The 25,673-nt window shown below is 36.7% G+C and overlaps 2 protein-coding genes, 1 non-coding gene and 2 pseudogenes across 4 annotated transcripts; 2 read left to right on the forward strand and 3 right to left on the reverse strand.

The window, feature by feature from the left end:
- The first annotated feature begins 11,285 nt into the window (after positions 1-11,285).
- LOC110936254 lies at positions 11,286-15,082 on the forward strand. 2 transcript variants are annotated; one of them, XM_022178594.2, is made up of 6 exons: positions 11,286-11,408; positions 12,864-13,035; positions 13,122-13,336; positions 13,419-13,550; positions 13,665-13,992; positions 14,519-15,082. In XM_022178594.2, exons 2-6 carry the CDS (start codon positions 12,876-12,878, stop codon positions 14,725-14,727), a joined length of 1,044 nt encoding a protein of 347 aa, XP_022034286.1. In that variant the 5' UTR covers positions 11,286-11,408; positions 12,864-12,875; the 3' UTR covers positions 14,728-15,082. The 2 variants fall into 2 exon arrangements, with proteins under 2 accessions (XP_022034286.1, XP_035844984.1); XM_035989091.1 differs by lacking the exon at positions 11,286-11,408 and adding an exon at positions 11,485-12,276.
- A 3,372-nt stretch (positions 15,083-18,454) lies between these two features.
- Positions 18,455-20,486, forward strand: LOC110936255 (protein BRASSINAZOLE-RESISTANT 1). Its single transcript, XM_022178595.2, has 2 exons — positions 18,455-18,866; positions 19,657-20,486. The coding sequence occupies exons 1-2, from the start codon at positions 18,606-18,608 to the stop codon at positions 20,248-20,250; spliced, it is 855 nt and encodes a 284-aa protein (XP_022034287.1). The 5' UTR covers positions 18,455-18,605; the 3' UTR covers positions 20,251-20,486.
- Positions 20,487-21,837: 1,351 nt separating this feature from the next.
- On the reverse strand, positions 21,838-22,119 carry LOC118492020 (annotated as a pseudogene).
- Positions 22,120-23,159: 1,040 nt separating this feature from the next.
- Positions 23,160-23,396, reverse strand: LOC118492022 (annotated as a pseudogene).
- Positions 23,397-24,688: 1,292 nt separating this feature from the next.
- Positions 24,689-24,900, reverse strand: LOC118492019. The gene has a single exon (XR_004892463.1). It is a non-coding gene; the product is annotated as a small nucleolar RNA U3 (small nucleolar RNA).
- Positions 24,901-25,673: the final 773 nt, after the last annotated feature.

Raw genomic sequence — 25,673 nt, forward strand, 5'->3', positions numbered from 1 at the left:
TATAACAGTGAAGTTAAAGCATGTGGTCAAATGGGTTTGACAACAGTGACATGTTCATCACCATAATGTCATTGCTTGACGTTTTCATGGGTAAAACCTGTTACACTACTATACTCCGTAGCGCGGGTAAACTCTGTTGCAAGAGCATACGACGCCACATGGGTAACCTCTGTTGCACGAGCATACTCCGCCATGCAGCATGGTGCAACACCATCTGGAGGGTCAATATTGTTCATATATTGCGGAACATGGATGGACAAAACCAACACCTCCGACAAACAACTTCTTTCGCCGCCCCACCCTTGACGGATAACTTTCTTGATCGCGCCACCTCCGGTGGACAACTTCCTTCATCGCGCCACCCCTGGCGGACAACCTCCTTGGTCGCGCCACCTCTAGCAGACGATTTTCCTCAACGTGCCAAACTCAGGCGGAATTTTTTTATCCACACCACCACAATCAACAGCGGATAATTATCATGTCTACACTAACTTTGTAAAACAACTCCCTTTGCTGCACCATTCTCGGCACACCCTTCTTTTGCCATTCCTGGCCTGATAATCCCCTCTCAAGCATTGGTTGAAACTCGAAACACCTTACTATATGGCACTCTCAAGCGAGAGTCGCTGTTTAATCAGCACACCCTTAGACGCCTTACCGATTGGGCTATGAGGTCGTCCCACCCGCCACTATCGATGAAAGCTTTTATTCAACCCGTCACTATCGACGGAAGATTTTATTCAACCCGCCGCCACCGGCGGAAGCTTTTAGTCACCACGGAACATTTCCAACGGATGTCTTTATCCCCCTGCGTCGCTTTCGGCTGATTACTTAATCACTCCGCCACCTATGGTGGGTGCTTTGGTTCACCACGTTATCCCCGACGAACGTTTTTATCCACTTCGTCACCTTAGTGAATGCTTTTATCCACCCCGCAACTCACGCAGTCATCTTTCATCCACCCATGCCGCTGGCGGGAGCATTCATTCTACCCGCCACTTCGACGGACTTTTTCGTTCGCTCCCACCATATCTGACGGATACCTTCCTGGCTCACGCCATCTCTGGTGAGCACCATACTAAGTCACGCCTTTAGTCGCGCTACTATACAACAAAACACGAGAGTACATGTTGGAAATTCTCAGCTGTTATGCATAGAGTAATACCTTCCAACCTTCTTGCCTATTATTATAAATGGGGTTGTGGCCCATTTAGTCACGCCACCGCTGTAGCACCTAACCCGCCACTCCTACACCCGTGTATGCCGCACATACACTGGCGTGTCACTTTGATTGGCGTTGCTTGAGTTTTTAGTGGAACAAGTTCACTTATAATGGTCCAATGTATTCCTCTTTATACTACACCACATTTTACACCTGTCGATCACTTTTTGGCGTAAAGCTGCTCGTTTCATAGGAGTTCTAGAATAAGATGTAGGTGTTGTTCATGTTCCTCTTGTGACGACCCTCACAAAACCAGGTATCCATACAAATAAATTAATATTTAATTAGTGCTTAATTACTGTGCTTAATTACAATTTTGAATGAACTGCTTTCTGTTTTCTGATACATACATACTCATGCATCATACCTTATTGCTGTCACTCCATTTATTATACACAAACAATAGTGACAAACTTGATGCACAAAAGCACAGTTAGCACAGTGAGCGGATAACCCAGAGAACATGCTGACATTGCCGGCACTAGACAGACATTGTTTTAAGGCCAGTATAAGCCGAGAATAGATTACTACACTAGTAGGGAGTGTAGGGAGGTGAGGATCATAAAACTGCGTCACTAGGCGATAGTTATAGTGACCGGAAGTGCCTAAAACATATTTTAAATACAAAATTCTGCACTTTATGCAGAAATTCAGCATTTGACATAACTAGTAAAGTGAAAAAACATGGTAAAATAATGCTAGACACTCTCCAAAGTGTTGGTAATTTAATGTGTCACTAAAAATAATATAAAAGGCACTTTAAAGCTTTATTTAGCACTTTAACGGATCAATATCCAACCGAACAACTGGACTCTACCCGAAACATAAAAATATTGCCAAATACATTGTTTTCATTTTTCTGAGCTAGTTAGGGTCCCCGAACACCCTAACACACCTTATATTATACTACACACTATAATATACTAACTAAACCCATTAGATCCTAACTAATCAAGTAACAAGTTCCATTACATCTGTCACACCCCAACCTATGGCGAATCAGATTGCTCGAGAGAATCCATAACACTATATTGCGATAATATTTATTACATTCGTTATCCCATACTAACAAATAATACAATCACAAAAGTCATCACAGATTTCTTGTCCTCTCGAACAATTCAAATCTGACAACCTAGATTTTAAGTGTAGTAGACTTCCTAGCTTGATTTGATGTAGACTTCCACTAAACCTGCAACATACGTTAAAATAATGTCAATACAAAAGTATTGGCGAGTATACATGTTTGATATGTAATAGCATAATAGATTAAAGAGTGCTGCGAATTCCCACGTGCATAAACGTAATACACGACATATATACTCACAAAACTGATACTACCAGCTAAGTCCTCGATGCTCGATTCTTCAATGGCATAACTAGACCCCGTCGGGTGCAATAGTACTATACTAGTCGTGGTGGGACGTCACGAGTATAAGTCCTAGCATACATGCAACTAGCATCACGTATATCTATGCAAACAGCTATTCGCAAGTGAAAAGTTTACTAATTGAATCATTCGTTTGATAGGTTTGATTTATAAGGAACGTATGTTACACCCAAAATTCGATAAAAAGGGGTCAAGTATACTCACAGTGCGTATTTGGTTGGATTGACGGGATAATGCCTGAGAATGCCCTGATTTCATACTGATAACATGAGTATTGGATTACGCATTAAATGGTATCGGAATACACGGAATTAGACGAAAATCAGATCGAAGGTTGGCCCATTCGGATGGGCTGTCCGATCGAATAGCATTGTCACCTTCGGTTTGCTTGATTTTCCAAAATTCGTTTTCTAGCTTCTTGACTTCGTGAGGAGGACAGTATTCTTCCTTCATGAGTTCCTTCAGCTCGTCCCAAGAGAGGGCGTAAGCTGCGGAGATCCCACGTTTGTTACGTTCGGCGGTCCACCAGTCGAGTGCTCGCGATTGAAATACTCCGGTAGCACAAGTAGTATGGAAACTATCAGGACACCCACTTTGACGAAGGGTAACTTCGATAGAATCGAACCACTAGAGTAGTTGGGTCACACCTCCTTCACCTGTGAATTCCATCGGGTCACAGGATTTGAAGTGTTTGTAGAGGAAAGTAGATTGCGGCGCTTCCGTCTTAGATAGAAAGGTGAAGGAATGCATATTGATCAAGGATGTACAAGATTTGAATTGAAAACTTACAAGAATCGCGAGAAATCGAGAGATAAAGGGGGTTGGAACGTCTGGTCGAGCAGCAACAGTGATAACAAGTGTTTTGGGGGTGAATGAGGGGTATTTATAGGCAAGGAGGGAGGAAAGGAGGGCGAAATGGCCTGGATCGGATGGCCCGCTCGATCGGCCGGCCCAGCCGATCGGCTGGCCTATCCGATTGGCCGGGCCAGCCAACGGAGGCCTTTCGATCCTCGTTTTCGGTGCGTTGCGATAGTTTGGGCCATATTTTCATATATTTATATTATTTATTTATTTATTTATTATAATTAATCACAAAAGGGTCGTATATACGTATCTATATATCCAATATTCGGTGCGATGGTCGAGTTACGCGTGCCTTCGTGTGCGTTATTCGACGTGATGTGCCACAATGATTATCGGGGTACTACTTGCTCGTATTGACGTCATCGTCATGATGGTTGGAGACATGGTACTCTCCCGATAGTCTTGGTCAGCGTTGTTTGTTTACGTTTTGACACCTCATGGTTATCGAGGAGGGTAGATTAAGCCCTCACTCAACATCATCGTGAGTGTTATGATTTATGAAAATAGCTTTGTAATAGCGGTAGATATGCGTAATTATTCGATTATACTTCGATTTAGCGATATATCTGATATAGTTACATTATGATCCGAATCTCTGGTGCTAGGCGTAACGAGTGTATCGAGTAGTAACAACGCACGAAGGTGCGGGTTGTTACAACATCCCAACCCCTAATACCTCCCCCCCTATTACGGTTGCATGTGGGGTGGGACACCCCCACATTTCCTCCATTATTTTATTAGTTCATGTTTGATATCTAGGATGCACATTACATAATGGTTATAGCAAGAACATGGTTTATAAATATGAACAAAGGTTAACACTTCTCTTTCATAAACCATCATCAACCAACTTCTTTCTCTCCTCTACACCACCACCTACGGCCGCCCTCTCTCCACCACTATCCACCCATCTTCAACCTTGATTCAATCATTCCTCTTACACACAAAGGTGCAAGGTGACATACAAACAAGTCGGGTGCTTTCGAAAGTGCAAGAACCGCTCTCATTTTCTTTTATCCACCTCATTTACGTCTTGTTTCTTCCCTAGCCTTGAGCTAGTAGTAGTGCCTCTAAACATCATCTTAATCTTGTTTATGGTGGTTAATAGTAGATGTAATGGTTAAAAATCAAAAACACACAAGGTCACAACAAAAAGTCATGAAAGTAAGATGAATAAGTTGGATAAAGAGAAACTAGTGGTGTAAATCTTGTGAATCTTGTCTAGTTGTGATTACTTGATGTTGTTTGTTGCTAGTAGTGGGATGGATCATCATATAACCATACTAGATCATGTTCAAGAACATGAACTAGTAGTGTGTTAGTATAAAAGTTGTAAAAGATGATGAACCCTTCCACCCATGAAACATGAACTTGTGTAAATATAATTTTTCTTGTAAAATAAGGTTCTAAACTACTAGATCTAAAGACCTACAAGTGTTTTTTCGGAAAAACCAAGCGGGAAATGCAAGTCTTGTTATAAACCCGGATCTTACATAAACTAAAGGCATTTTAGTGAATAAACAAGTGTGTAAACACTTGTGTGACAAGAAAGTTTGGCAAAGAAATATTTTTGTAAAACTTGATTAGAAGTTGTAAAACTTCAAGTTCCTTAAAAATAAAGTTTTTGAGAAACTAATGTTATATTTAATGATAACGAAACCTACTAAATATGTTAGAAAATTACTACATATTTTTACACAACTTTCAAGTTCATGAGTTTGCGATTTAGACTTATTTTGACAAGTTTGATGTTTAAATATTGTATGTTGATGATTGGTAAATTGCTTGATTGAAATTTTGAAAAGAAAATGATACGCTTGTAAGCGTGGCCACCTCCAGTTACAGAGGAAACTCTGGCGAAATTTTTCCAGAAATATAACACTTAGACATATTTTTGTGACAAGTGTTTATAAATATATTTTTGACTTGTTTTTCCAAATAAACTTCGCCATGATTTTATTACAACATAACCAAGTGTCGGAGGTGGATTTTCGTAAATAAAACTTGTTAAATATATATTTAGAATATATATATTTTATAATAAAACGCTTGTGTGATTATGTGATTATTTTGTGAACTAAATATATTATTTTTAGGACAAAAATAATATTAACTCGAAAATATCATGAAACTACGACTCCAAAATAACACCAACGCTCTCACAAATAAATATTTAAGTTACACCGGTATCGTTGTTACAACGCGAACTTTAAAATATAACTTATGTATATTTCGGAAAATACTCTCACACGTATATTTTGATAAGTATTATTTTGGAGATTGTAAGAGGTAAAATATAATATTTTTGGGAAAAATATGTATTTTTTGGAATTAAAATATTTTAGACTAGTGATTAAAATATATTTTTCAAGTGAGACTTAAAAATATATTTTTCGGAATTATAACGTATACGTATATTTTGGTAAAATATTATTTTGGAAACTATAGAAATAAAAATATGTTATTTTTGGGAAAAATACATATATTTTGGAAATACGTTATTTTTGGACAAATGAGTTGAATATATTTTCCAAGTGGGAGATAAAAATATATTTTCCTAGTATATTTAGAAGATATATAATTTTTGAGAAAAATATATATTTTCTGGAACGATACATGATTAAACAAAATAAGGTTTATTTATATATTTAAGTGAGACTTGAAATATATGGTTTTGGAAATATATATATATTGGGAATATATTAACGTATCTTTATTTAAGAACCATACACCCAAATACAGCGCCATTACGTGCCAAGATATACAAATACGAATACTCGAGAAGTACTAATACAGAAATATTGTATAAACGATTATTCCAAAACTAAATACAATTATTATAACTTGGAATAATACCAGAATCGTAACTCAAAAGCATACATACTAAGACAAGGCACGACCCGTTCGTCTAATAGACGTTAGACCATTGTAGGTAGTCGTGTTCGCCGCGGAGATTTGGGTTACAAGTACAAAGACGCAATACAGTGAGTTCATGTCCCCCTTTTCTCTTAACTGTTTTCAGTTTTATACTTGGGGGGTGAAATACATGTGACAACTATTACAGACTTTGATATACATGGTATGGTTAGCTTAAGGAGGGTTTACTACTTAGATCATGTGAGTGGGTAGGCGGAAACTGAGGCCATTAATCCTCGTTGTAGGACCGAGGGACATTAGTGATAGATCTATTTGGGTGTAGCGAGCCCCACTCCTGAGCCCGCTGAGTGGACCAGGTGGTGACTAAGTGCCCAACGCACAAATCCGCTAGGTTTGAGTCTTCCTGTATCACTTCACACATATCATTGGCTTTGCAACCCAATGGTGATCTCTTTTTCCTTAATTGCTACATACCAGGGACTCTTATATATACTTACAACATTTTCAAAGGTTTATACATACTCACTTTTACATGAACTCGCTCAACTTTATGTTGATTTTTCAAACTACATGTATTTCAGGAAATTAGTAAATGGATCTGGCGGGCGTTGGAGTTTTTAAGCTGCGTTGTGAATAAGGATGTCATCCAAGTCATTAGGGCTTAGGAGACGTATCTTAATCCTGGACGAGATACGTGGACCTAAACTCGGGTTTGTTTTAAAATCTTTTGTTGAGTATTTTTGAACTCCTTAAAACACGTTATGGTTTGTAACTTAAATTTGGTATCGACATTTCAGAAAATTATGTTGTATTACTTTTTAATCTAAATTAATGGATGTACATCTACTGGTTTTAATCATATAGTGTTGTTATGATCGTATGCAATGGTATTAAGAAGTCACACCAAAATAATCCACGCTTCCGCAAAAGCCAGGGTGTGACACCTCTCGATTCCTTGAGTAGATCAGGATGTCGTCGATAAATACGATTACGAATTTGTCAAGGTAAGGTTTGCACACTCGGTTCATGAGGTCCATGAAAAACGCAGGTGAATGGCATAACAAGGAATTCATAATGGCAGTAGCGAGTTCTGAAAGCGGTTTTAGAGATGTCCTCGTCTCGGACCCTCAACTGATGATAGCCCGATCTCAGGTCGATCTTGGAATAGAAACTCGATCCTTGCAGCTAGTCGAATAAGTCGTCGATGCGTGGGAGTGGGTAACGGTTCTTGAGAGTTACTTTGTTCAGTTCGCGGTAATCAATGCACATGTAAAATGTACCATCTTTCTTTTTGACGAAAAGTACGGGGGCTCACCAGGGTGACGAGCTAGGATGGATAAAACCCTTATCTAGCAGTTCCTACAATTGTGTGGATAACTCTTCCAATTCGCCTGGGGCTAATCGGTAGGGTGCACGAGCTATAGGTGCCGCTTCAGGAGCTAGCTCGATTTGAAATTCAACTTGACGGTGAGACGGAAGACCGGATAGTTCTTCGGGAAATACCTCGGGAAAATCGCGAACGATGGGAATATCTTCAATCTTCCTTCCTCTCGTTTGAGTGTTAGTGACGAGAGCTAGGATAGCGGTATGGCCCTTTCACAAACATTTCTGGGCTTTCAAGAATGAGATGATGCCCCCGCCAGTGGGGCGTTGCCCCCTTGGAACCCCCATTTGAAACTGCGCCCGAATTCTCAGAATTATAACCACTCGAACAAGCGTGCACTCCGCACCTCCTACTTGTTCGATGTATATTATAATTCCATTTGGTCACCAAGACACCAAGTTAATCATCGATTACACTAAAATATCTTAGATGTTTGACTATCAATGTAAAAATTCTGCTAGTACCTATCTTAGTAAGGTAGTTAACATGAATGTTTATCTACAAACAATAAAGTTAGCTTCTACAGTTAAATGATATTATGATTTTTTGTTTTTAACAGAAAAGGGAGTTCCTATATTCATAAAAACCAACCTCTAGCCAGAAATTAGAGGAGGTATCAATACATCAAATTGTAGTTCCACCTATCCAACTTCCATTCTATTCCATTCACCATACATCAAAAGAAATGTTTACACTTTTTGCTGTAAACTTTAACCACAGAAAACTAATATTATGCATGTACTTATTTTATCTTTCGTCACATATATGTACTCTTATAAAAGAGTGAACTCTTTTATAAATTTTTGCACACTAGATAAGGTTTCTAGAATGTCTGGCCTCCAAATACCAAACTTGACCGAAAAAGAAGTCGATGAGTTGTTTGTTTAAGGTACCATGGTACAAGCATACACATGTCTTGATTGGATAAGTTGCAAGTTGCAACACAAGACTTTAAACCACTCCCCACGAAAATGCATAAAAAAACACTCACACAATTATGGAAACAACTAAATCAAACAAATTGTATTATAAAATTAACGAAAATATCAAACACAAACAAATGACCTTGAAAAGCTTAAATTCATACAAAACAACATCAAATTGGCAAAACTATGCTAAATATGTCGAAATTGCTTAATCATCCTAAGACAACACTTTTTTTAATGGGTAATGTTACTCACTTAAACTTCTATATTTACAAATAAATCACTATTGTTTGGAATTAAATCTAAGACCCCCTACTAAAAGGTAAAAGATTTACCAAGTGAGCTAGCCGGCTAGCCCCACTTGGCCTAAGACAACACTTAATCTGTATAGTATTTTGTAAATATAAAATACCTAAATAGAATATTGCTAATTGCGTAAAATAAGCAAAAAAAAAAATATCAAATTCTTTGTTAGTACTACATAGGGGTGCAAACGAGCCGAGCGAGTCCGAGCTCGACCAGGCTCGAGGTCGTTTAACATATGAAAGCTCGAGCTCGAGCTCTATTTCTGAAGCTCGAGCTCGGCTCGAAGGTAATTTTTCAAGCTCGAGCTCGGCTCGAGCTCGACTCGTTTAGTTTTATTAATTAATTTATATTAATTATAATTATTATTATACATATAATTTAGTTATTTTTTATATTTATATAAATGGTAATTATTATTATATTAATATATGTTTAATATATTAATAAAAAAATATACAAACAGAAAGCTCGATTAGGCTCGCGAGCCGGCTCGTGCTCGATAAGCGAAGCTCGGGCTCGGGCTCGTTTACTAAACGAGCTTGTTTTTAGGCTCGGTCTCAAGCTCGAGCTCGTTTAAGCTCGGCTCGTTCGAACTTTTTTTTGAGCCGAGCTCGAGTAGCTCACGAGTAGCTCGGCTCGTTTGCACCCCTAGTACTACACCATGTTTTTTGTTTTTGAAAACTGAAATAGACAAAACAAAAATTAATGTCTCAATTAAACAAGAAAAAGGTTTAAAATCTTGAATAATAAATTCACAATATATTGGGGACCAAGGATTCATGCTGTTTCCTTTGTTCAAATCTACTATTTTCTTAAACAAATTAATTGCTATATAGTCTAAGATAATCATCCTCGGTTTTTTGGTTGCGTTTTGATTACAAGAGACACACCTTAACCATCATAACATGTCCCCTAATAACCTAGTAAACACACAAAACCTCTTTTCTTGATCCACCGATATTATTTATTCCGGTTTGTAAATTATTAATCGAAATTTAGGGCAAAATCTTGGGTTTACTGCAAATCATGCTTAGAAAACTTACCCACATAAAAAAAGGTGTGGCTAAATGCACCTTCATTTTTGCTGTTTATACCTCCTTTTCCAAGAATATTATTTTTATAATTTTTAAAATTCCACCCTTGTGTTTTCTATTTTTTGAAAATAAGATCAAACAAAACTCCAACTATTATTATTCAAAGGAATTGCTACTCTCAAAACTCCGACTAATATTCAAACTTTTCCGTTCAAGCTTTCTAAAACTCACATCACCGTGCTATGCCGACGTAAAACACATCTCCAATTATTATTTGATTAAAGCAATGATAATATAATATTAAAATATAAATTACATAAAAATTATAAAACCAAAACTATTTCTTGAATCATTACAGAAAGAAATAGCAAAAGAGATGGGCTCCATTTTCACATTATTATTGTCTTCAAGTAACTTTGGGTAAAGATGTTTCTGGGTTTCGAAAATTTCACATCAAAGAGATGGGCGAAGTAGATAAACCCCTAGAAAAAAAATAGGGATATTGTTTAATACAAATTTTCAAAAAACAGAAAATACAAGGGTTGGTTGTATTTATTTACAAACTTCAGAGGGGAGTGTAAGCAGTAAATTTAAAAATAATGGGAGTGCATTTAGCAACACAAAAAAAAACAGTATCTTTTGAAGAAATCCAAAACAAAAAAAAAGAGTTAAATGTCATTTTAATCCTTGTGGTTTGGTTATTTTGTCAATTTAGTTCAAAGGTTTCATTTTTCGCATATGGTTCCAAAAAGGTTTCACCGTTGACATTTTAGTTCACTGTGTTAACTTAATTCATTTTTCTACTAATGAGAATGACAATTTGGTCATTTTATATGTAATACTGTTAATTAGAAGACCAATTTGGCCATATAAAATGACCGAATTGCCCTTCGCGTTAACAGAAAAAATTAATGAAGTTAAATCAGTGGACTAAAATGGCAATGGTGAAACCTTTTTTGACACACAGAAGAAAAATGAAACCTTTATACTAAATTGACAAAATGATCCAAATCACATGTATTAAAATGACATTTAACTCAAAAAGAAAAACATTTTTAATCGTATTTTTCCCCGTTAAAATGACGCCGGCGAGTATACCATTAACATTTAACCGTCCGTGTAACCCCGTTCCTCTACTACGTAATACAACCAATGAAGTCACGCCACGTGCGTATCACGTGATCAAAAATTCTAAACCGTTCCAGTTTAGCTGACCAACCATGGTTCCCTAAATTAAACCCTGGTTAATTCCTCCTCCCCCCTATAAATACCACCTGTTTGATCGCTTGCATTCTCTTAACCAAAACCAAAGCACGCAGTTAATGGTGAACTTCTGAGTGTGGATTGCGCGGGAAACCTCTCCGTTCCCGATTGCGCTCACTCTTCTTCTACTGTGCAGCAACAGGTATATTCTTTTAATCTTTTGCCGAATATTCTTTTATATTATCTCTTGTTGTTCTTGATATTCTTTTGTTTCAATTTGATTTGAGTGATGATATACGTTAATCGAGTTTATAGATCGTGTATCGTTGTTACACATGTGTGTTTACGATCATGATTTTGGCTTGATGTTAGCGGATTTTGATTATCTCTTTTGATTGAATTCGAGTATTTGATTGCTGATAGTCGTTCGTCGTCAAAAATTTTTTTAAAAAATTGATGTTTATAGATTGCGTATCGTCACGAATTTGTGCTTACGATCATGATTTTGACTTGATGAGTTGATGTTCGCGGATTTAGTTTATCTCGTTTGATTGAATTCGAGTATTGGATGACTGTTAATATACTTTCATCAATTGACGTTTATAGATCGCATATTGTTACGATATTTTGTATTTATTATCATGATTTAGGCCTAATTTACGGATTTAGATTTATCTTTCGATTGAATTTAACTGCTCATATATGTTCATCGTCTAAATTTGTGACGAAATTTGATGTTTATTAATCATGTATCGATACGAGTGTGTGTTTACGATCATGATTTTTCTTGATGTGTGCGGATTTCGTTGGATACTGTGGTCAATTCTTCGGATCGAGTGACTGTGATATCAAATTGATGATCAGATTATTGTATAATTGTATTTTCTGATGGTGATTGAAGTGGAGAATAGATTTGAAAGGATGTTTTTTACTTTTAGTTATGTGGATGATTGTAATTTAATGCATATAATTGGACAGTTGATCATCATCTGTTGAATGTTGATGATTGATCCGTGAATTGGTGAGTTTGACCATGAAAGTCAGCTTTTTGACTCGGTTATCATTGTCAGGTACTTGTGTTCAAGTTAATTAGTCTTATCTCGTGGATTCATTTTCTTCATGATCTCTATTCTTGTATGGTTCAATTCATTGTGCTTTTTATTATTGCGTGTTCTAGCTTCATGGGGATATTAGCTTTGTAAGTATCTATTGTAAGCTTCATGCTCCATTTGTTTGTGTTCGTTACCTAAAGTTAACGAACAAACACAAACAAACATGAAACACGAACAGAAAATCTCGTTCGGTAAAGTGTTCATGAACATTTCGTGAACACATCTATTTCTTTAACGAACACGAACAAGGAACAAGGCCTTGTTCGTGCTTGTTCGGTTCGGTTCAATTGCAGCCTTGCCTACAGTACAACTACTGCATAGACGCGTATAAGCGCGAAATCTGTTTTAAAAGAACCATGTTATTGTGTTAAAACCAAGGCCTCAACCATTCTTCTTCTTCTGTCTTCTGATTTGATTTATTCATTTTGTAATATATTATTAGACAAGTTCTGATTGTAGTAATGTCCATTTCTCGTATCCTAAGTTTTGATTATCCTCGTGCCTCTTTAAACCTATATTTTGAACCAAGATTTTGTTTATCTTAGGGATAGGCTGCAATGTGTCCTTCATCATGTGTTCCACTTGCAGCCGAAAATGAATATTGGACGAATGAGGCGATCTGTATGTCCTTATTCAACTTCAAAAGCGGGAAACCTCTGCCCGTAAATGTAACTTCAGATGTAAATCCTTACCAACATAAACCCTCAGATCTATCTGGTTAGCATCAATACTTTCACTATTGTTATTAAATATACATAATCAACATCGGTGTGACTTTATCTTGTTTCAAATGTAACTTGCAGCTGGTTTATGGTACTTGTGCTCTGGGGTAAAAACGGATGCAGGGTATGGATTCTGGCAGGAAACCGAGGCGGCTTGTGAGATATTTTCTAACTCTGTCATCCTTGGTTTAAGAACTACCCTTCAGTTTCACGAGGGTCGGGCCCCACATGGACGAAAGACTGATTGGGTGATGCAAGAATATAGAATAACCAACAAGTATGACAATGATCCGATGGTATACGTGGTGACATCTGTTTTTCTTACTGCACTGTTTTAGATGTCAAAAGTTGTAACTGATTAGGGTGGATAATATGCAGGATCTTAGAGCATTATGCAGAGTGTTTTTGGTTGATGAAAATAGACCACCCTCTGGGCACTGCAGTGCCGATATTAACGTCATAATCTCGATTGACTTCGGGCAAAAAGCAGTTTCGACCAGTGAACTTGTGGTGAGTCGGCTTATACTCTCTCCTGGTGTTTGCGATGCGTGATAGATATAGATAGAACATGATTGAAATCAATGGTTTTTGTTGATTTTAATCAAATTCATGTATGTTTTTTAGGGGAAAACTGTGGAAAACAAATCAGGACTGTCACCCATGACCAGGGGATCTCCCGTTTGTTTTCTTGAAAACTCGTCCGAACGGGATTGTATTTTGACGGGAGACTACATTGAGTTAAACGATCTTGTTGATCCGGGATCGTGTTCTTCCAGTTCATCCGATTCAAGTGGTTTGACCATGACTTCAGAAGAATACTTTGATTCCATGGCTCTCTTCCAAGAACTTGAAGATGATATGATAGATCAAGAAGTGAAAGATTCAAGTGGCAAGTTAAATCCTTCTGCACCTGCAAAGTCAAAAGAAGTGGTGTTACACGCTGCCACTTCAGGTATTGTTTTTTTTCTCATCTTGTAACCTCCATTTGTGGGAAAATGGATGAATTGGGTAGCGGTTAAACTGAATCGGGTTGAATCGGCCCATCTTTAGCAGTGGTCAAAACATGCCGGTTGTGGTTGATTTGCAAACACTTCTGTGTCAATAGTTATGAAAAAAATTGTAAATGGTTAACGAATTAGTTATGATTACAAAATTTTTATCATTATAACAATATTCGATAATAAATTATTTAGGAGGTTGCATAGATTAATGTATTTTAGCCCATTTGACCTGTTCCCTTTTTAGTTATTTTCTTTTCGTTGACCCGTTCCCCGTTTAGTTATTTTGTTTTACTTGACCCGTTCTACTTTTAGCTATTTTTTGTTTTAAGTGACCCGTTCTGGTTTATGCTAATTTTCTATTATGTGACCCATTTGAGCTTAAAAACCCCAGGTCGACCCATTAACAAATAATTGGGCCGAAGTTGCAAACTGATCTCTCAGTTTGGTCTTATGTGTGCTTCTTGTGATTTTTATCAGTGGCATCTCCGGTAAACAATAAAGAGTGCAAACCTCCGGTCAAAGAGACCTCCAAAGCCGAAAAGAGGACCGCAAGCACTTCAAATGGTGTTAACATAACATCTTCTTCAAGTATTTCTGAAAACACATCCAAAGAGGGAAACAATGAGCATGTTAGAAGGACCAAAAGGCGTAAAATTATGAAGTATTTATGTTTCTTGGCATTTTGAGTAATTGCTTGCATAACAAGAAATGTTTCTTGAGATAGAAGAAACCATGACGATTGAAGATCGAATCTAGTCGGGTAATTTTTTTTTCCCGATCGGCGACTTTCATTAAAACAATCTGGTCGGGTAAATGAGGTGGGGTTTTTCGATACTGATGGTAAGAGGACGGGAAAGACAACAAAACTTTCATTTGTGTTGTAAGATAATACGTAGATAGTGTCAATGGTATGTGTAACACTTGTACAGTGGTGATTTCATATTTACTTGTTTTGTAATCGATATTGTATAATATGTAGATAGTGTTAATGGTATGTGTAACACTTTTAGAGTGGTGATTTCATATTCACTTGTTTTGCAATCGATAGTGTATAATAAAACATTCACATCTTTACTTTAATGTATTGTTGATAAATCGTTGTGATTTATGTCAAGTGTTAATTTGATTACGTTTGTTTAATCTTAGTTTGTCAATCCTTTTTTAATTCTTATAAATTCTTAGTTTGTTCAATGCTTTTTTTGATTCTTATGAGTTCAATTGAGGATTATAATTTAAAACTTTTTATTGTTTTTTTTTGTTTTTAGAAGTCAAATTACAAGAAAACGATAACATTAGATACCTATCTCTCTTAATAAAAAAAATTGACAAAAATATAATAAATTGAGAAATGAAATGATGGTCCATGTGCTTTTAGCTCAATATATATGGTCCATGGTGATCTTTTTGTTATGCATTGGGTTGAAACATAGTTGGCGTGGATCGAAATAAAGAATATGAAAATTGATGAAAGTTAGAACTGAATAAGTGTTAATATAAATATAAATATAAATTTAAGTGACGTCTTAATTACAAATTTAAGAAGAATTTTAATTGTTGCTGCAATTTCTGATGGTTCGGGTTTTGATGCCGAGTTGATAATATATCTAACATTTTAGGGTGTGGATTGAAGAGAACTCGTTAGAAGATGATTCAGGACTCGAGTCTCAGAAAACACCTAAGAAAAGTAATAGTGTGAAAACATTGTTACTATTCTATAAAATTTTCCCTTAAAATAAATAATAGTCAATCAAATCATCATTTTTGTAATTACCCTTCAAAGTTTAAATTAAATCATCATTTTTGTAATTACCCTTCAAAGTTTAAATTAGAAAATGCCACAAAAGTAGCCACCTTTCCAAGTACGTTAGACTTGTAAACCATGTTAGAAATATCATGCTTATGGCCATGAGATACACCAATCCATTTTCATCATAAACCTCATGCCATGCATGACTTACTTCATGCTAATTGCATGGCTTGGTTCACATTTGTTGGTATTTGACGATCCTTTTGTTACACATGTTCATATATCTTAACTTTTCAACTTCAAAATTTTTATAACTTTTTTTTAGATAAAATTTACGGCTAACCATATGAAAAATATATGTAAAAAAATGTTACTGTATGAGATATGGATTCATATGCACTCGAATTAAGAGCATTCTCAATAATGCCATAAGATCATTCACAATAGATGCATTTTTAAGTATTTTTACAGAGAGAGAAAGTGACGTTGGAGTGAGGTGATGACATGGAGAAAAGAGAGTGTAAATGCGTATGCTTTTTTTTTTTTTGAAGGCGGCAATTTTATAAAACAAGGAACATGCTTTAGCAAGATGCTCAAACATGATTAAAAATGAGAAAAAAATGGGTTATGTAATTAGGATGGAAAAGACAGGAGCGAGAAAGTTGTTTATATATATATATATATATATATATAGATAGAGAGAGAGAGAGAGATAGATAGTGTGTGAGTGAGACAAGAGCGACAAAATGTTGGGCAAGTGCCATGTAGACACCCAAAAACACATTCTAAATACAACCAATTGGATGCTTTAAGACTATACGGAGTGGGAGGGCATGGAGATGTGGTATTAAGCGTCATGTGACAACCACGTTAGCATAGGGGTGGTAAAAAAGCATGGGATGGTGTTGGGCGTGAAATTGACGTTTTTATTAAAAAAATTAAACATCAACCAATTAAAACCAACCCAAACAACACCCACCAATCAAAGCCCGCCACCTCACACCCCACAATCCCTCCACGGCGGTGGAAAATCTCCTGCCCCCTCCCCCACACCGACCTACACGCCACCCATGGGCCAGTAGGCTTAGCATGGACTTGGAGAGGCTTTTACGCTACTTTTCTACATCCACTTCGTCTGATCTAAGGGGTTTCCCTAAAAATGGTCAAATCATTTTTTCTCATTTTAAAAAGATAAAATGTCACTTCTCTATTTGACTATCTCATATTCTCGTCACCTTTTTTCCAACATCAACATCAGTTTCTCACTCTCCCTACTAAAAACACCTAAAACCTACCTATCGTCAAAGTTCTAAAATCCAATTAAAATAAAAATGGTGTATAACTTTAGTTGCGATGTTCAATAAATAATAAGAGTTAAAATAGTTAATATATATATTCGCGATGTTCAATAAATAATAAGAGTTAAAATAGTTAATATATATATTCGATATAATAGTTGTAATAACTTAAGTGAAAATAATATATCTCAATAACTATTCTCATGGACTTTCTATACATTATTGAAAATATGAGGATACAAGAACAATTGAGCATTAATTATGTAATGTTTTTACTATCATAAGGTAACTTTTTAAAAAAATAACACACCTCCTTATTAACTTACTAAGGTAGTGACCATGTTAACCACCATATAACCATAACTATCTTCCCAAGGATGTCCCTTAACGTTATACATATGTGTTGAATTGTCACCTAATTACCAATGACAGTACATTTGCTCATGATATGTGAGTGAAATTCATAAAACACAACGGATTCACATACAACCTAACTTTTAACCCCCATTGATGAGCATAAAGCAAATTACTCAAGAAAAACTGAGTAAATTATTTTTTGAGTCTCTGTGTTTTAGTGGTTTTAACCACTTGAGTACAAAATCAAAAAATTTAATGTTCTGAGTCCCTAGCCATTTATTTTATAACGTTTTGAGTCCAATTTTGTTCATTTTATAACGGTTTGAGTCCAATTTGGACTCAAATGGTTATAAAAACGTCTAGAGACTCAGTGCGTTAAACATTTTGATTTTGGACTCAAATGGTTAAAACTAGTAAAATAAAGAACCCAAAAAGTAATTTACTCAGAAAAACTAGACTCATGATGGTAGATTCAACCTATTTCGTTATTATTAGACTAGACAGTGTGGGCTTCGTCCCACCCCGTCGTCGCCCGGCGCCAGTCCTCCTTCCATCCCCCCCCCCCCACCGGCAGCGTCGAGATATGGACAATGGAGACGATCCACTACAGGACAAACCCCTCTCTCACACACCCCTATACATATAACATATACATATACATATACATTTTAGGTCTATCCCCCCATTTCCTTAGCTCAATCCTCACACCCGATCTACGTAACGTCTACGTGACGGATCATCCTACAAAGAAGGACCATCGCCATACCGCATAGCGTTAGTATAACTCTTTTCTTTTAAACTTTAGTCTTAACAATCAAAGAAAACTAATTTCATGATTTTCTTTTAAACTATAGGTATAACATCATACAAAAAAACAAAATTAATTTCATGATTTTCTTTTAAACTTTAATCGTAAAAATCAATAATAAAAAAAAATAATCCAATGACCAACAAGTTTCTCACACTCCCATACAACCAAGTTCCTCGTGTTCTTCCCACATGTTATTCCCCAGTGGACCACTGCCAGTGTTTGATCACTTTTCCCTCAAAAAAAGCACACAAAACACACACCAACTCAAAACCCCACAACATAAAACCCACCCTTAAAAACTTCAAAATCTCACAACACCCCCATCACCAACGACTCTAAACAGAGTAAACCATGATGACGTGGCAACCGGAATCATCATCACCGGCGCCGGCGGAGGGTGGCGGAGGGCGGAGGAAGCCGTCGTGGAGAGAGAAAGAGAATAATCGTCGGAGAGAGAGGCGAAGAAGGGCGATTGCAGCGAATATATATAATGGGTTGAGGTCACAGGGGAACTATAATTTGCCGAAACATTGTGATAATAATGAGGTGTTGAAGGCTTTGTGTAAAGAAGCTGGCTGGGTTGTTCTTCCTGATGGCACCACTTTTCGAAAGGTATAAATTAATTGTATTCATCTCCATTTATGTTAGATCTATGGTTTATTATTAGTAGTCGTGAAATTTGTTAATTAAGTTGTTTAATTTGGGGGGATTGAAGGGGGGTTTTAAGATTTGATTTTGGTTTAATTTGGATGGTTGTTGTAACAGCCCTAGTTTGAATGTGATTCTGTCTGTTTGATCAAGATTAGAAACGAACCAAACTTTCAGCAAACTCATCATGAATTGTTTGGCGGGAGGTTCCTTTGTTTATGAAATAAAAAAATTGTGAACAAAGATTGTTGTTTAATTAGTTAAATGAACAAAGAATTCCATGTGTTCGATTATCGTTTAATGAATGAACATACATGATCAAAGAATTTCGTTCGATTAATTAAATGGACTGACCCCGTTTCCGTTCGTTTTATTAATTAGAATTCCGTTCAATTAATTAAATGAACAAGAACAACGATGTCATGTTTGATTAAATAAATGAATAAAGAATTCCATTTGTTTACGTGTGGTCCTTTAATAAATGCACGAACATGAACAAAGAATTTTGTTAACGAACATGAACAAAGACTTCCATTTGATTAGTTAAATGAACAAAGAATTCCGTTCGTTTAGCTAGATTAAACGAACGAACACTAACAGGTTCTCTTTCGGTTCAGTTCAATTCATTTACAACCCTAATGAAGATCAAGCAAATTAGCAGAAATTAGTGATAATTTATCCAATCTATTTACTTCAAATGCATCAATTTGCTTGATCATTACTTTATGACACTAATTTGTATTCGAAATCGCAGGGATGCAAACCGCCACCATCCGCCATTGAATCCCGAGGCAGATCAACCAACAACACAACACCATGTTCTTCTCAGAAACCAAGCCCGCGGTCCTCAACCTTTCCAAGCCCGGTCCCTTCATACCAATGCAGCCCGACCCGCATTGATACAACAACCAACCCGTTCGAGTTTCTTTGTAACTCAACTCCGCCATCACTCCCGCCTCTCCGAATCTCAAACAGCGCCCCGGGGACACCACCTTTATTAAACATTCCAAAACAGAACAGTTTTGACTTTGGATCAGTCAACCTGCAATCTTTAGCCTGTTCTGTACCCACAAGCCCGACCCGGAGGCCCGCTACTATACCGGAGTGTGATGAGTCTTATTGGTCCACCTGCGATTCGTTTCAACGAATGCGGTTCCAAGATTGCAGCCCAATGATGACTAGCCCGAGTTCACCAACTTTCAATCTTGTGAACCCGATGGCTCGAGTGAGTGCGGAGAATGATGCAGTTGTGGAAAAGGGGAAAGGGGTAAAGGCGTGGAAAGGAGAGCGGTTTCAGGAAGTCGGGTTTGATGATCTTGAGCTCACCCTTGGAAGCGCGAATGTTTGAACTTTTTTAGATTTTATCGGTTAGTTTGAATCATGTCGAGTCGAAGTAAGATTTAAATGATTAGTGGTGTTGAGAATCGGTGTCGGTTTTGGTGTTTGTTTAATCATGGTAGTGATTTTGAGGTTATGTTTATGATTCATGGAAGTAGATAAGAAGATTGTGTTCATTGTAGTAATCTTTTGGGCATTCATGGTGAATCAATATATTGTTGTGAATGAAATGAAGGTTTTTTTGGATATGAATCTTGCACTTCTGCTGATATAAGTTTATTTTACCATTTTTCAAAATTTTAGTTTTAGTAAACAAAATCATAACAATCCAAATGAAGAAATATATAATTTAGAGTAAATTACACTTTGTGTTTTAAACTATAGATTAAGTATTAACTTTGTGTTTTAAACTATAGATTAATTTACAGGCTGTGTCCTTTAAGTTTGATAATTGCTTTAAATGTCTTTTATTTGAAAAGTTATCACGCTTTATGTCCTTTCCACCAACCGATATCAACCTTTTCCATTAGGTTTTTAAAATCTACAAATTTGGCCTTACAATTAAAAGATAAAATGTGTAATTTTCACCATAATTTTCTTTACCATGTTTTTTATCAACTTGTTTATTTTACATATTTTTTCATAATTTATTTATTTTTGTTTGTTTGATTAAGCTATTTACTTTTCTTAATTATTATTATTATTATTCAAACAAACTAGTTAATCATTTTGGGATGTAAACAAGCCTAGCTAAGCTAAGCCCGACCTTGTCTACGCTTAATCTCAACTCATTTAAAGAATGGTTTCATATGATCAAATATACTCCTAGGTTGATAAATACAATGTTAAATCGACAAGAGGGCAAATGATGGCTAGACTTTCATAACCAAAATCCATTGACTTCCACAATTGAGGTCAAAGGCTCTTATGTGATTTTAATATATCATCTCTTTTGGGCATTTTATCAAACACTCAATATGCATCTCTAAATTACCCATCTTGTGCATATAACCACAGGAGATTCACATTTTCACCTAGGGGTGTTCCTGTTTCAGTTTAAAACAGTGAAACTCAGTTTGGGTTTGCGGTCAGTTTTTTTCTTTCTAAATTCCGGTCAGTCGGTTTAAAAAATCTCAAGCTGTAATGAACGGTTGGTTTATGGTTTATACAAAAACCATCCGTATAAAATCGGACCGGACCATAAAATATGAGTGTGTTTCTATTTTATAATATGTGCAGTTACATAATTGGGCCTCAATTTTACCTAAATATATTTTATATTAACCAAGTGACCATAAAGCTTTTTGGAGCCAAGGATGTAACACTTATGAGTGTTACTTGTTTCTGCTAACCATATCAACAAGAAGTGTGCCAGTTTCATATGATGAAACAATCAACTCCCGTATAATTAGAAAGTTATCACCACCAACAAATTAGCAAAAAAATTTTATTTTCAACCCAAAGTCTTGATAATCAACCCGTTTTTTATATAAGGGCCGAAGAAGTCCAAATCATCAGTAACGGTTTGGCCTAAAAAGTAAAAACCATCAAAAGCATACCTTAAACACTCCTATTTAAAAAAAAAAAAAAATATTAGTGTCTGTCAGACAACCATGGAGCCATGCCAAGACCCATCAGATGGGCTAGCAACAATCCTCTACCAAGCCATGGTCTAGACCAACCATGGAGCCATGCCAAGACCCATCAGATGGGCTAGCAACAATCCTCTACCAAGCCATGGTCTAGACCAAAGGCTCTGTTAATCACGCTCTAGCTCCATGGTCTTGGTTCATCAACCAAACGTGGGTTTCTGTCTTCTTAGGAATCAAGAATACAAAGATACGAGCCTATAGAACAGATCCTGTTCAAGTAAGGTCGTGCTCTTGGCTCTCCTTGCACCTATTATAACCACCATTTTGTTTTCAAATTCTACCGATGTGGGACGAGACAGAATAAGAATGACTGCTGCTTACTTCCCGGCTCCCTTAATGTTGGACTAGCTACATCGTTCCATAAATATGTTTAAGATAAGTTTATTTACTTGAACATGACATATGTATTCGTGGGTTGACATGAACACGACACGAAATAGTTTAAGTGGTTACCCATCAGGTTGGCACTATTGTTGGAACCAGACTAATCAAAATGGTTTGGTTTAAGATGAGGGTTTATCATTATTATACATTTGCATAACCATACGTCTAAAAATAGAAAAAATAAATAAATAACTAAGATAAACAGCCAGTTTAGTTAACTAGTTGATTTAAGTTGGTTTGGACAATTCGGACAGTTTCATTGACAATTCGGACTTGGAGTTTCAGACTGTGAAGAAGCTTCTTTAATTCTGTCTTCAAACGTTTTCAACTGACCAATCGCTCCTTGGAAAGTTATGGTCTTCAGATCTATAAATTGGTCAATAGAGGCTACGATTTGAACGTATTTGGGTGGTACCGATCCAAGAAGTTTACGGGTTAACTTTTTGTCATCATAAGTCGTTCCAAGGCTGACTGCCTTGGTGACAAATTGGCTAATTCTTGAAGAGAAATCATTAACACCTTCTAATTATTTCATCCTTAATGCTTCAAACTCAACTTCAAGTTGTTCTATCCGAGCGTCCTGAACCCGTTCAACGCCTACGTAACGAGTTTTCAGGGCATCCCAGATTTGTGCGGTTGTCGTCCTTCTTCACGTCGACTGAGAGTGAAGTGTGTTTTTGGATGCATTGGCTAAAACACACGATAATACGAGTCCCTTCATCTGCAGATATCTGATATTGTCACACTTGGTTAACAACTAACGAGATGTGTGTATATCATCCATCATTTGACTTCTTAACTAAGACAAGATATGAGATTTGCTAAAGATTGCAGACTGAATGATCCACGAGAAAATCAGAAACCTGAAAAAAAAAGTTGGGTTTGTCTGTCAGACAACCATGGAGCCATGCCAAGACCCATCAGATGGCTGGCAACGATCCTCTACTGAGCCATGGTCTAGACCAAAGGCTCTGTTAATCACGCTCTGGCTACATGGTAATGGTTCACGCTCTGGCTACATGGTAATGGTTCATCAACCAGACATGGGTTTCTGTCTTCTTAGGAATCAAGAATACAGAGGTACGAGCCTATAGAACAGATCCTGTTCAAGTAAGGTCGTGCCATTTGGTCTCTCTGCACCGAATATAACTACCATTTTGCTATCAATTTCTATCGATGTGGGACAAGATAGACCAGAACTAGCCAACGCCCATTAATTTTCATTATATACAAAAGTAAGAAATGCAATAGGATTGCTTTCCAATGTCTGTAAATAATAATGAACTTGCCTCCCTCCCATAGTTTAACTTGTTTTTCAATAAATTTTGACATGTTCGACCCATTTCCATTATAACTAATCATTACATTTTATTCACTTTACCCGTTTAAGGAAAAGTTCAACCCATATCAAAAAGCTCTTTCACATTATTTGCCGCGTACTATCTAACATCGCTCCGCCACGAAACTCATCTCCAAACTTCAGCAGCCATGGGACATTTAACAAACACATGGTCAGTAGTCTCATCCTCTAAACTGCAAAGAGGGCAACGGATATCCGGAATGTGAATTCCTCTCCTAGCCAAGTTCGACTGAACAGGAATCTTATTTAGCTTCAGCTTCCAACTAAAGCTCGACACCTTTAAAGGAACCCACTTACTCCACTGAAAGTTTTTAGTCTTCTCCACGTGTTTTCCAATTTTGACAACAACAATTTCCTCGCCGAGCTAACCGGAAAAGATACCACTCGAGTCATGCACCCAATTCCACTTATCCTCGCCTGCCTCAAAGACGTAGCATTTTAACATTTCCACCAGGTCTTCCAGTTCAGATTTAATAACTATTAGGACATATAATTTTCTATAAAACATTATAGAAAATTATATGTCCTAATAATGTCAATTAACCAAAATACCACCCTTTTAATCATAATCCTAGTTATTTTCAGTGTTGTCTGCCAATGAATAAATTATAAATTTAAAACACATGCTATTAATAACTTTTATTAATTTTCCATTATACCCTCTTGTTGTTCCCATCAAAACGTTGGAGAGCAAAAATGAATGACCAAATCTGGTAGAGCGGTCAGCGGTTATGTCACATTCCTAGGATCCTATCCATACCCAAAAGTAGTCTTTGCTCTTTTGTTAAAATCCACATTCACACTCCATTGATGTGTATATGATTTTATATATATTTGTGGCTTTTTTTTTTTTTTTTTTTTTTTATCTCTGATGGTTATTGTTGTTGGTTGTGCAGAGTAAGCTAATAATACTAGATATTGGTTAATTGGTTTGGCTGAAAAAACGAACGCTAGTGAAACCGAATAAAGTTTGTCGTCAAACCAACATCAATCTGAAACATCTCTTTTGTGTTCGTGCAGGTTAGGTTTGGTAATCAAAAAAGATTGGTCTGTGTCTGTCAGACAACCATGGAGCCATGCCAGGACCCATCAGATGGGCTAGCAACAATCCTCTACCGAGCCATGGTCGAGACCAAAGGCTCTGTTAATCACGCTCTGGCTCCATGGTCTTGGTTCATCAACCAGACATGGGTTTCTGTCTTCTTAGGAATCAAGAATACAGAGGTACGAGCCTATAGAACAGATCCTGTTCAAGTAAGGTCGTGCCCTTTCCTCTCTCTGCAATGAATGTAAATATCATTTTGTTTTCAAATTCTATCGATGTGGGACGAGACAGAATAATAATGAATGCTCCTTGCCTCCCCTAGCTTAATGTTGGACTGCCTCGAATTGAGTTTTATAATATCAGATTGGGTATGCAAGCAAGTTCTAGTGTAAGATTTTGTATTCCTCTTTTAGCTGCTAAACGGAATATATCAAGCAAGAGAAGGCCCGCCCCTGTCTAGGACAGTGAAACCGAATAAAGCGTGTTGTCAAACAATCATAGGTTGTACACTAATCTGAGGCAACTCTTTTGTGTTCGTGCAGGTTTGGTTTGGTTCGTCAATTATAGATTTGGATGCGCTTCCATACATGCGATTTACATTTCTTTTTCTTTGTTTCTTGAGAGAAGAAATTAGTAAAACTTGTAAATATGTTTGATCAGATCAGGTGACATGATGGCATCATCCAAGTTGTTGCTGCTCAAAGCTATTTACAGAAAACATCTGATGTATATACATTGTATATTGTTAGGCAGTATGGGTTGCCTTTGAAACTTGAAGTAGGGCGTGGGCGTTCACGGACCAATTCAGCAAGTTTTAACTAACAAAACCGGGACAAATTGTTAGCAAGTTCCAACAAACAAAACTAGGACGAATTATTAACTATAGTTTCAAAATAGGGTAAACCAAACCGGTTGTGTTCGTTGGATTGACCAGACTAGTCAAAATGGTTTGGTTTGGGTGGTTTGAGCGGGTTTACTAAAAAATTATAAGG

This window comes from Helianthus annuus, chromosome 4 (genome assembly GCF_002127325.2).
Source record: "Helianthus annuus cultivar XRQ/B chromosome 4, HanXRQr2.0-SUNRISE, whole genome shotgun sequence".
In the NCBI taxonomy this organism is placed as follows: domain Eukaryota; kingdom Viridiplantae; phylum Streptophyta; class Magnoliopsida; order Asterales; family Asteraceae; genus Helianthus; species Helianthus annuus.

Bases quoted from the DNA above. Each gene is read 5' to 3' on its own strand.
- LOC110936254 (XM_022178594.2), top strand. From the start codon at position 12,876: ATGTGTCCTTCATCATGTGTTCCACTTGCAGCCGAAAATGAATATTGG. The intron at 13,337-13,418 runs GTATACGTGGTG...GATAATATGCAG, and splicing joins AGTATGACAATGATCCGATG to GATCTTAGAGCATTATGCAG. The intron at 13,551-13,664 runs GTGAGTCGGCTT...TATGTTTTTTAG, and splicing joins TTTCGACCAGTGAACTTGTG to GGGAAAACTGTGGAAAACAA.
- LOC110936255 (XM_022178595.2), top strand. From the start codon at position 18,606: ATGATGACGTGGCAACCGGAATCATCATCACCGGCGCCGGCGGAGGGT. The intron at 18,867-19,656 runs GTATAAATTAAT...TCGAAATCGCAG, and splicing joins ATGGCACCACTTTTCGAAAG to GGATGCAAACCGCCACCATC.